The following is a 12,800-nucleotide window of genomic DNA, read 5'->3' as shown; positions in this document are numbered from 1 at the left end:
CTGATACTAGACAAATTTGGATTTGGAGAAAATTTAGCAACCTAATTGATAAATTATATTCAAAAATTATACCTAAGTAATGCTGAATGTTGATTTAACAGGGAAAATAAATATAACATGAGGCACAAGGCAGGGATGTCCCCTTTTCTCAATCTTAATTGTAATGGAATTATTAGCAAAAGTAATAAGAGAAGAGAGTAGTATAAAAGAAATAGGAATAAAAGATAAATATAAAATAAATCTGTTTGCAGATGATACCCTTTTACCAATGGAGCGTCCAATGATACAATGGGAGAAAACTGAGGCTCATCTAACAGAATTTGGATTAATAACAGGTCTACAAATTAATTGAAATGAATCAGAAATGATTATATTTAACTATCAAAAGGAAGAAATAAAAAATAAAACAGGAAGGGAAAATAAAAATAAAAATTAAGAAACAATTAAATTTTTAGGGATAAATATAACTAAAGAACTAAAAAAATAGAAATAAACAATTTAACCAAATTAAGAAAGGAAATTAATAAGGAATTATTAGAATACAGAAAACTCAAATTATCATGGTTTGGTAGGATAGCATTAGTTAAAATGAAGATATACTGTAACGCAAATTAAATTTTCTATTCAGAATGCTGCCTGTAGAAATTTCAGATCAAGAAATTAAAACTGGGAAAGCGGGGGTTTCCACGTCCAAGCCTTGGTCTCTAGAGTCATACTCTGATGCTCAAACCACTAGGCTACATTGACTTTTCTGGGGGTGCATCTCCAGAGATATCATTGCAAATATGCAGGTTCTAGACTGTGGAATGAATGCAGTTTGACACCACTTGCTGCAGCAACTAAAAAAGCCAATGAGATTCTAGGCTGCATCAATAGGAGAATAGTGTTGAGTAGAAGGGAAGCTATAGTCCCACTCTTTTGCTTTGGCCAGACTTTATCTGGAATAACCCTGTGTTCAGTTCTGGGCACCACAAGAATTTGGGTGGCCCATCTGTTGAGAGTGCTTATATTATGTCTTCCTGTCTAGCTGAAGGGGGTTGGACTAGATGGCACCAAGGGTCTCTTCCAAAGGCCCCTTCTACACTGCCATATAATCCATATTATCAAAGCAGATAATCACATTATTTTCTTCAAAATAGAGTCTACACTGAGTCTACACTGCCATATAATCCAGTTCAAAGAAGATAATCTGGATTTTATATAGCAGGGTGGACGAGGTCTAAGATTCTATTATTTTAATTGCTGTATGTCAATGCTATTGAATCATAGCGAGTCTTTCGAGAGATGGAGCGGGGTAGAAATAAATTATTATTATTATTATTGTATGACACAGCAAACAAGATAGATCTGCTGGATTTTGTATCACAAAATCACAAGTCAAACACTTCCCAAGTGTCTAGGACTGTGTGATATATTTTCGGATGATGCGTGCAGATCCCAGCAGGGTGGCCTTTTGCAGTTGGCAGATCGTAATTTTGTCAATGCCTTTTGTTTCCAAATGCCGGCTGAGATCTTTTGGCACGGCACCCAATGTGCCCATCACCACCGGGACCACCTGCACTGGTTTCTGCCAGAGTCTTTGAAGTTCAATCTTGAGGTCCTGAGAGCGGCTGAGTTTTTCCTGTTGTTTTCCGTCAATGCGACTGTCACCTGGGATGGCGACATCAAAGATCCAAACCTTTTTCTTTTCCACAACTGGTGTGTTGTGTTGTGTTCCAGAACTTTGTCAGTCTGGATTCGGAAGTCCCACAGTATCTTTGCGTGCTCATTTTCCAATACTTTTGCAGGTTTGTGATCACACCAGTTCTTTGCTGCTGGGAGGTGGTATTTGAGGCATAAGTTCCAATGAATCATTTGGGCCACATAGTTGTGCCTCTGTTTGTAGTCTGTCTGTGCGATTTTCTTACAGCAGCTGAGGATATGATCAATGGTTTCATCGGTTTCCTTGCACAGTCTGCATTTTGGGTCATCAGCTGATTTTTCGATCTTGGCCTTAATTGCCTTTGTCCTGATGTCTTGCTCCTGGGCTGCAAGGATCAGGCCTTCTGCCTCCTTCTTCAGGGTCCCATTCGTGAGCCAGGTTTTCTCCTTGTCAGCTTTTCCTTCAATTTTGTCAAGGAACTTTCCGTGCAATGTTTTGTTGTGCCAGTTGTCAGCTCTAGTTTGTAGTGCGGCTTTTTTTGTAGGATGATGATGATGATGATGATGATTATTATTATTATTATATTAAATTGACAAGGACTTTAGCCTTCTCTGCCCAAGAAAGCTGGTGCCCCACCAAACCAGAACTCCCAGGATTTCGCTACATTGAGTCATGGCAGTCAAAGTAAATTCTGTTAATTCTAAAGTGTAGATGCAACCTGGGTTTGGCTTCAGACCAGACAGCCTTAGGTCCATGTTATGGGACTCTGGGAATTGTAGTTCGGCAAGGCCCTAGCACTCCTTGGCAGAGATCCTGTTGAGTGACAGCTCCATCGTATTGAGCTATTGCAGTCAAAGTGGGGACCACCCACATTAATTCTACAGTGTAGATGTACCCTATGTGTATGTATGTATATATGTATGTATGTGTCTCTGCATGTCACCAAGCCATTCTTCCCCCTTCCACTTACGATTTTCGTAGTTGAGCTTTGGGCTTCGGAGTCCTGTGGCCATTGTGTTCCTCAGTTTCTGCATGGGCTCCTCCAGAGGGTGACTCTTTTCATCTTCCAACATAACATCTAGAGTGATCAAGGAAGGATAGATGCAGAAAACTCGCAGCTGCTCAGCTAAGCTACCTCTACACAACTAAGGCTGTATCTACTCGTACATTGCCCTATATCCCAGGATCTGATCCCAGATTATCTGCTTTCAACTGGACTATGTTGTTATGGTGGGTTTTTAGGAAACACGCCAAGCCTTACTTGAATTGGGAAACAAAAAATGCAGATTTATTTCAACTGGACGGGCCTCTGGGTGGAATCACTCCAACTCAAATTCCTGAAAACCCCGTGGCCCATTCACAATAAACATTTATACTGTTGGCATACGTTCAAAGCATTCCAAGGAACTATGTAACTTATTGGTTCAGAAAAATCATGTGAGATGGCACATACAGAACATTAACTTTTCTCTTGATTTAAAACTGCTTAAGCCAGCAAAATGGAACATACTATTAATATCCTGATCACATGGCACCCCATGGCGCCTCAAATAACATCACGCCGGCAAAATGTCTGTATGATCTTTCTGGCACCCTCTCAATGGGAGTCTACACTGCCAGACAATCTGGAATAAGAAGATAATGTGGGGTCAGATCCAATCTACGCTGCCATATTGCCATTTGGAAACTGGTTGACTGGTTAATATTAGACTAATACAAGTTAAAGACAAGAGAGGAGCCATCGACAAAGGGTTTTGCAATATTATGGTTTGCCCATAGATGCAACACTGAGCAGTTTAAGAAGGATAAAAACTTTGTTGGATTTGTAACCATCAAACTAGATTTGGAGGGGCGATGAGTGACAGGATGATGGGGGACCCATATTCCAAGGGTGCTATAAATATTCCAAGGGTGCTATAAATCACCCATATTCCAAGGGTGCTATAAATCCCAACAATGAATCTGGACCAAATGTGACACACATACCCATCATGACCAACTTTAAATACAGTAGAGTCTCACTTATCCAACATTCACTTATCCAATGTTCTGGATTATCCAACACAGTCTGCCTCCCACTCGGATCCACAGCTGTTTCTCTAGGCAGCAAGAACTGAACTTTTTATGGATTTAACTTCCGACAATGTTGTTACTGAAAGTTCATTTTCTGCAATTCTATCTTTATTTGTAGTCAATTTGTTAGCTGCCAATTTTTGTCATCAATGTTTTCAATACATTGTGATATTTTGGTGCTAAATTAGTAAATACAGTAAATTACTACATAACGTTACTGTGTATTGGACTGCTTTTTTGTCGATTTGTTGTAAAACATGATGTTTTGGTGCTTAATTTGTAAAATCATAGCGTAATTTGGTGTTTAATAAGTTTTTCCTTAATCTCTCCTTATTATCCAACATTTTTGCTTATCCAATGTTCTGCCAGCCTGTTTATGTTGGATAAGTGAGACTCTACTGTACTGGTGAAGTTTGGGGGCAATGACAAAGGATGATGGGTGTTGTAGTTTAACCACATCCTTATACGTTTTCTAATGCAGTGGTTCCTAACCTTTGGTCTTCCAGGTGTTTTGGACCAGAAATCCCAGCTGTTAGGATTTGTGGGAGGTGAAATCCAAAACACCTGGAAGATCAAAGGTTGTGAACCACTGTTCTAAAGGGACCATTTATAACATCCAAAACCAAACAATGACTTTTTCTAATGAATAGCATTGCAAATGACCTAACCTGGGCTTTACCAGGTACCTCAACTAGTGATAAAATAAAATTCAGTTAGCACTAAAAGTGCTGCTCAGTTTCTTTTATTGCTCTTTCTCCCTATCTCTTTTTATCCACCCATTGGAGTCCTCCTTCAGACTAAAACCCAGGGTAGGTTGGCCTCTTTGCTAACATGGAAGCCATGCCCGGCCCCTGTTTCAATAGCTCCTCTTCCCCAGGGGTGCATTAGTGGATCCAATGAAAACTTACAGAGATAGATCATCAAAATCAAGATGACAGTAGAGATGATTGCAAAAACCACAAGAAGCCCCCATAAGACGCTCGGGGAGACATTCTTACAAGGATTACAAGCATTACATCTCTCTTTGCATGATTGTTTGGGTTTGTCAGGAGGTGGAGGATCTTTGGTCGCAGAAGGAGAAATCCTGACCTTGGAAGGACTACTCTTAGGAGGCATGGCTGGAAGGAGAGAAAAGAAGAAAAGACCATAAAGTTTTCAGAAACAAAGCCCGGTTCTGTCATTGGTTGCTTCAGGGATTTTTGCCACTATACACAGAACCCAAAAACATAAACAGAAAGAAACATATTCAGCATTCCATGGTTTATATGCCATTGGCAATTCCTCCCTTTTCTACACCCAATGGCTACGTCTCATTTTGCAAAGTCAAATCAGGGTTGAGTGTTCCTGTCTGCATGCACATGCCTTCAAGTTGGCTGTCAATTTATAGACAACATCATGAGTTTCACAGCTTTTTTTTAAAAAAAAGACCTGGAATACTCAGAGGCAATTTGCCATGACCTTCCTCGAAAACATTGCATCTCTGGTATGAGTTGGAGGTCTCCCATCCATCTGTTGACCATAGCTGATCGATTTAGCTTCCAGGATCAGACAGGATCTGGTGCCTTCAGGAAGGACATTTAGACCTAAAACAGGGATGGTTGTTGTGTGCCTTCAAGTTGTGTCCAAGTTATGGCATCCTAAGGCAAGCCTATCACAGGGTTTTCTGAGACTAGGAGTGTATGACTTGCTCAAGATGGGTTTCCGTGGCTCCTACACCAATTGCTATGCCACATAGCAATTCATACAAGAAAACATAGAAATGCCTTTAAATTACATCAGGTTGGAAAGGAGCCAATCCTAAAATCTTTTCAGTGTGTTTCCAAATGTTCTTGGAGGATGAGAAGAAAAGAATCGAAGCTCCCAAAAGGGAAGCATTGGTAAGGTGGACCTAAAACTTATAGTGACCCTGACCAAGATTTATGCAGAGAAGGTCTGCCGCTGCCTTCCTCTAAGGCTGAGAGAGTGTGACTTGCCAAAGGTTACTCAGTAGGTTTCCATGTTGGAACAGGGATTCAAACCCTGGTCTCCAAGTGTCCTACTCCAATCCTCAAACCACAACTCCAAAGAGGAGACTGGGGTTAAATATTCAGTAGTTGCCCACGGAATGTCACTCAATGGAGGCTAATTTACTGCAATAAAGGGACAGCTTAGTGGAACACCTGTTTCTTGTCGGAAGTCAACGACTGCTAGCCAAATATATCCTTTCGTCTTCTTCTGGGTCTGTTCCACTTCACTCCAGCTTTATTTCTTCTCTGTGTCTCCCATAGTCTCTTGTGAGTGACGTCCTCCAGTTGGCCTGCTCCTTGCTGCCTCAACATTGCCTATATGCCTCCCTTCCAGTAAATCAATCTGCTTTCTGATTGGCTAGATGCCTATTGACCTTGGTCAGTATTCACAATAACTGGCACACCTGCAGCTGAAAGGGAAGATGCATTGTGATGGCGCCAGGAGTTAGAAGCACTGAGGCAACGGCTATGGCACACCAAGGCACACACAGGAAGACTACCTTGCTCTGCTGACAGCCATGGTATGTTGAAGATGCCCTGGATAAAGAGGAATCACAGCAGGTTGTAGGTTGGATTCCATCAGCATGGTGACCTCCAACCTGTCAGGATTTTGCTAAGAAGCCAAATGTGACAGCATATCCAGATAGCTAGATCAGGATGACACTGCAAATTTGAATGTATGACACAAGTCCATGAGGTAGTGTCTAGGCACCAGAGATGATGCAACACAATGATGCAACACAATAAGTGATTGGCTGGGTTTTGTCTAAATGTGGAACAGCCAATATGTTACGTGTTGGTGTTGTTGTTTGCTAATCGTTGATTGACTTTGAAAGAAAGAGAGGTCTATGTGGGATTGCATCCGAGAATTGGCTGAGAGTAAGATAAAGAGAGACTGTGATATTTGTACAAAGTTGTGTGTATTTTTGCTACTGAAATCTGCCAGATAAAAGCCTTCCTGATTTGGAATGATAAATTCTACTATGTGCTGTTCTAACCAGGTACCTCAAGATTACTGAAAGGTTAGAGCTTTCCTTGTTCATAGATTGATATAATATTCCCAACATGTTGGTCTCTAGCTTTCATGAGCATGATGGTCTCTAGTTTTCATTACCATAGTGGTCTCCACCTTTCATGAAAATGGTGGTCTCCAACTTTCATGATCGTAGTGGCTTCCATCTTTCAAGAGCATGGGGGTCTCCAATGATCATAAGTATAGTGATTTCAGCTAAGACCATGGATAAAGAGGTCTGTGCCTGGGGAGCCTTCGCTAAACCAGATCAGCCAGGATAGTGTCACACCTCAGGTTATGTCAAGAGTCAGACGCCAGTTACAAAACAGAGTTTATTCCGAAGATAAGCCAAAAAATAGCATAAACACAGGAAATATCCTTGAAACACTTCACTTATCAGTGTTTCGAGAGTAGATTGGACAATAGTAACTCAAAAACGAGCCACGCTAATTTCCCATGCTGGCATTCAATAAAAAACTAAATAACGATTCAATTCAGCTTTGGAAAACAAATAGAGTTAATTGCTGGAAAATAAACAAACTAGAAAAGCAGTAAAACTGCTTCCACGGTGCAGCTAAGCCGAGAGCCTCAAAGGGATGATGAATAGCCGTCGTCAGAAGAATCCAAGGTCAGGTCAGGAGGCAGCAGAAATTCCGAAAGACAAACCAGTAGTCAGAAGCCGGGAGAAGTAGTCAGTCAGAGGGCGAAGACAGAAGCCAGGTCAAATACCAATCCAGAGTCCGAAGAGGGTGCAGTCATCCAAACCAGGTCCACGAAAAGGCACAAAGATGGTATCAGCAGATCCGAATCACAGTCCAAGTCCAGTCTTCACGAAAGCACAGAGATCCCAATGGCGCCTCAGCAACACCTTGCCACACACAAAGTGCAGTGGCCAAACATTCCCATTTTATTCCCCTTTGTGATGTCTCATGGGCCATGTAGTCCCGTCCCTAACACTGTTGTGACAGATGAGGAGGAAAACTTAGGTTTTCCTCCGTTTCAGTCAGAATTGGAACTTTCTCAGCCAGAACTGGAACCCTTGCACCTGCAGGAGATTTGCCTTCCAGAAGTTTGCCAAACAAGCCCTGAGCCAAAATCTCCCCCTTTTTCTCGCCGTGATTATTGTCAACAACAGAGAGGAGCTCAACAGGCTAATCGCAGAAGCCTGAGAATCGCGGTCAAACAAATGGTTGATTAGCCTGCTTCCCATGAGAAACTTTAGGGAGTCATGCATCTGGACCCAGAGAATGGCTTTCGCTTCTGGTTCCCCAGAGAATCTGCTCTTGGCGGGAAACCGAGACCCTACTTAGGTGTTTTGCCCACGAAGGAGTCTTGCGGAGTCAATTCGTCAGCTACGGGAGTAGGTTGTGTGTGGACTACGCTACTCCCGCGGTCGAGTTCTTGTTCCTGTTTCCAGCCCTGCCTTGTTTCCCAGGACCTTGCCTTGCTCCACGGACCTTGCCTTGTTTTTGGACCTCGCCACGAATTTACCACGGATCCTGTCCTTGCTCCACGTTCCTTGTTGCCTTGAATCAAGCTTTGTGTACCAAGAATCAAGTTATTTCCTTGCCTTGCCTAAGTTTCATGGACTAAAGGACCTTGTCATCTCCCCTCACTTTGCTTGGCAAAGTGAGTGTTTCGGTTACTGGATTACAACTTTGGACCTTACTATTTCATATTGGACATTGTTTTCCTGGACTATATTTGACCTTTCCTGAAAGGTCTTCTTCTGAACTATATTCTACATTTACTTTTATTGACTTTACATATTTCCTTAATAAAGATATTAGATAGATTCTGGCCTCTGTGTATGGTTATTGGTGCTCTGCAGCCTGGGTCGTGACACCCTTCCTCCTGGGTGACCAAACACTCACACCCAAACACCAGGTGTCCCAAATCTACTCAGAGTCTGAGCTCCACACAGCTAGAGCTCGTGGATCTGGAGTACCTAGCAATTCGTCGGAGTCCCAATCATCCTGCCCACACTTAGCCCCATGAACACTTAAAGAACCATCCTCCCTTCTCCAAGCATCCCAATTGGGATCAGCTCCTGCAGAAACCCCAGGTTCAGAAGTATCCATAGACCCCAAATCCCCAGACATCTCCGGTGGCTGTGCCCATTCAGTGCCCGCTTCCCCAGCCACCACCTGTTCCTCAGCATCCATCTCCCCATCTGAATCTTCCTCAGAAGATCCCCCATATAGCTCTCTAAGTCGCTTCCTGCGCAACTCCTCCAGTGAACCCTCATCACGAGGGTTTTTTCTTCCTCTTCGAATTCCATCACCATCAACCATAATCCCCAAAGGCGCAGTCACAACAGGTTAGCTTCACCTTGCTATATATATACTCTGAGCCCTGTGGGAGTGTTTTTAAGATTTTTTTTCTTTTAAGATATTTTAAAGATGTTTTTAAATTGTTAGATTTTAGCCTTTCTTGTAAGCCGCCCCGAGCCCTAGGGGAGTGGCGGCATATAAGTTTAAATAATAAATAAATAAATATACACCAAACTGCACACAGGTTCAAGTCTTTTCAGTTTATTAGAAAACAGAAGATAAAAAAGTTCTTTAAAAACAAAAGTAAAGTTCCAAAAGTTTGTTACAAAATAAAGCCTTAGAGAATAATCCAAGAAATCGCAAGGAATAAACAAAGTCTGATTAGAGCATGACAAAGTCCCAGGATCATGAACACAAAAGGTGCTTCAATTCAGCTCTAAACAAACTAAGTTGGCTTGGAAAAGCAGCCAAAACAAAACAAAGACTTGGAAACTCCCAAAAAACTCCCAAGAGTCACAAGCTAGCAGTTTTAACACAAAGCTCTAAACAGAAACCAAAACCGGGCAAAGGAATTTGTAAACAAACTTGGAGCCGGTGCAAAAGGGAAGGTATGGTTCCAAGCCCTTACTGCGGCAAGCAACAGGCTTTGGGGATTTAAAGGGACAGTGCAAGAAGATGTCATCAAACCGGTCCGGAGTCGAAATAGCAGGAACAGCAGCAAACCGCTTCGAGAGTGCAGGTAATGCCAGGAGCTCAAGGGGCTCTGTTAACATAACAGATATTATGTTAAATTTCAAAGTTTTTAAAATACAATTTCATTGTATGGACATTTGCACAATTTAGATATCTCATTACTTTACCTTCCCTTACTACAATATCTTTCCTCTCTTCCTCCCCCCGTAACATGACTCCCAAACACCATTAACTTGCAAAGCATAGAACAGGCCTAAGTGGCTCTGTCATAGAAAATGGTTCTAAAAAGGGCTCCATCAATTTGGCAGTAGGCCAAATAAGTTTGGGAACCACTGATATAAACAAAAGCTGGACTGAGGAGCAGGCTTGGCACTTCTTTTGTTTGTAATAGCTCGCCGTGCATTTATCTGATCAAATAAACACACTGTAATGGAGATCTCCTGTCTCTAGTGACTATTTTGGGACTTGGATACTAGAGATCATTACAGCTGGAAAACAGGATCTGGGCAATTTCATCTCAATAACCTTATTGACTCTATGGACTTCCTACTGTAGCAGACCAGACCAGACCACAATATTCTAACTAAAATACTAGAATCTTCCAGGATTTGTACTCCCTGATCCTCCTGCATCCTAAGACTGAGCACACACAATACACAGAGTGCCATTGATAGCGGAGACCCCCGCTTTTAAACTCATCTGACCGGTGGCGGGGAGTTCCACAGATCCGGATCGCCAGCGAAGTGGGAAAGTGTTCAGACCGCAACAAATTATTATTAAATTCTTTTCATTACTTTCCCCAGCCCTAACATTTTTTTTTACATTTTTATTGGGTTTTACATTCATAATTCATAACAACACTACTTCCCTTTTTTAACATCTGCCAATATTTTTTCCCTCCCTACCACCCACACCCTCCCTCCTCAACCACAGTATGTTTATATTAATCTTGCAGATCCAGCCACAGGTAAAGTCTTTGTATTTTTTCTTTAATGTACTCGTTGGCTCCTCCATTTTTCACCCAGTTGAAGTAGTCTTTCCATCTGTTTGTAATGTCCTTTTGTTTATTCATTCTTGTTACTTGGTTAGTCATAATTCCTGTAATATCTAACAACACTTGATCATACAAATAATCATTCCAATTATTTAACGTCCATTTCGATTTGTCTCTCCATCCTCTAGCAATCACAGCATGTGTTGCTCTTATTGTTACTTTCAATAACTCTTGGCACTCAGTTTTTATACTTGGATGATCCAGCACTCCCCAAAGTAACAAATCATTATTAATTTGTATTGTTATCTGTAATAAGTCCTGGATTTTCCCTTGTATCATTAGCCAAAAATTTTTTAATTCAGAACACTCCCACCACATATGTGAATAAGTGCCCTTTTCTTTATTACAATGCCAGCACTTTGAATTCTTCCCTTTTATCATATAAGACAGTTGTTCCGGAGTTCTATACCATCTTAATACCATCTTTTTTTCTAATTCATTATATTTGTCTGTTTTTATTTTATTTATGTTCCTAATTATTTCGTCTACTTCTTGTGTGCTTAATATTTTAACCCCATTCCATTTGTTATGTATTGCTCGGATCATAAATTCCTTATCTTCTACCATTAAATTGTATATTTTTGCCACTGTTCCTTTCCTTGTTTTTTCTCTTGCATTTAGCAATTTATCTACCTTCAGTTCTTCAGTGGGCTGTGCACCCTCTTTTTTTACTTTTTCCCAGATCCCTCTTAATTTTAACCAATATTCTTTCCCCCCTTTTTTCCAAAAGGTCTAGCCAGTTAATTATCCCTCCATCTTGTTTCCACATATCTTTTACCCTCCTTAATCCTTTTTCTTCTAAGGTATTTACCAACCTTTCAGGGAGTCCCATGCTCTTAATTGGGGTCTTTCCAGAAATTTTATTTGCCCATAGTTTTTGCCATTTTTGCCAACATTCAAACTCAATCTTTCTTGGACCTTCTTCCCCAGCCCTAACATTGTAACAAATTCCTAAATAAAAGTATCCTTTCTTTTAACTTGAAATCCTCTCAAGTGGTTATTTTGTATCCCTTTCCTGACTCCTTTGCATGAAATCCTCTCTCCTTTCCTCCACTAACCCAGCCGCGCTCTCCCTGCCATTGAGTAACATGGCGGACGGGACAATTTGACCCATAACTTCATCAAAAACATTCCCAGCATGCCTATCTTTTATATCTAACACTTTTTGAGGCTCCTGGTTCCGGGACAACCAACAGCGCCCGAATCGGTCCAGTTTGAAGCTCCGAATCAGCTGACTGTCAAAAAGCCGGTTCCAATTGCTCTTTCTCAGCTGCAGCCGCTCCTCGGCTTTCGCGGCTGGTGGGCTGCCTCCGAAGAACATGGGCTTTTCTCCAGGGCTGCTGGTGGTGGACTGCCATCCCCCCTGGGAGGGAGGTGTAGTTTCTCCAAGGACCAGCTGTGATCTCTACAGTAGCAAGAGCTCCCGGATGGATTTCTTCTGTTCATTCATTCATTTTTATGAATGAATGGATTCTTCATTCATATACTTACCTACAGTTTCATGAATTGCTGGGCTCCCAAGGACAGAAATCAACTTGAATTCTTTCACTTTATTATTTTTATGAACTCCCAAGTGCCTGAGCTGCTTATGAACTTTCCATGAACTATGAACCACATGTCTATGAACTCTGTGCATGAACTTTGATTATATTATGAATTTGCTGGTACACACACATTGAATTCCCCAAATACTTTACATGAACTTCCCCTCGGTGAATGTATGGCATATCTTAGATATTATTGTTACTTTAGATATCATTCCCTGGTATATATTAATCAATGGAGGCATAGCCTGAACTCTAGTTGACCCCAAAAATTCCCGCCTTCCCTCACCCTATATTTTGGGCTTCACACACAAAAGAGGATAAACTGTCACCATAAAATTTAATCTATGTTGCATCTGCATGGCCCATAGCGAGAGATTGAGCCACCCCAGATTGGAGCAGTCCCCCGGGTGATAAAATCTCTTATGGTAATGTTGACCACTAACTCATCCGGACCCCTGGGGAGCCGTAGGAAGGCCCCCCGCTGGTCCTGCCACCATAAT

General features: G+C 41.6%; 1 protein-coding gene across 3 annotated transcripts in view; it reads right to left on the bottom strand.

The window, feature by feature from the left end:
- LOC134299370 (CD209 antigen-like protein C) overlaps positions 1–6,385 on the bottom strand; it is a 28,008-nt gene extending 21,623 nt beyond the window's left edge. The window contains exons 1-3 of one of the 3 annotated variants that reach the window (XM_062982100.1): positions 6,222–6,385; positions 4,624–4,833; positions 2,613–2,720 (exon numbers count right to left, since the gene is read on the bottom strand). In XM_062982100.1, coding sequence (XP_062838170.1) covers positions 2,613–2,720; positions 4,624–4,831 — 316 coding nt within the window. In that variant the 5' untranslated portion in view covers positions 4,832–4,833; positions 6,222–6,385. Of the gene's footprint in view, positions 1–2,612; positions 2,721–4,623; positions 4,834–5,874; positions 6,118–6,221 lie in introns of those variants that run through there. The other 2 variants (XM_062982101.1, XM_062982099.1) reach the window with 2 other exon arrangements.
- Positions 6,386–12,800: the final 6,415 nt, after the last annotated feature.

Source organism: Anolis carolinensis, chromosome 5 (assembly GCF_035594765.1).
Source record: "Anolis carolinensis isolate JA03-04 chromosome 5, rAnoCar3.1.pri, whole genome shotgun sequence".
NCBI lineage: Eukaryota > Metazoa > Chordata > Lepidosauria > Squamata > Dactyloidae > Anolis > Anolis carolinensis.
The sequence above is the reverse complement of the archived record's forward strand: the minus strand, read 5'-3'. Positions and strand labels throughout refer to the sequence as shown.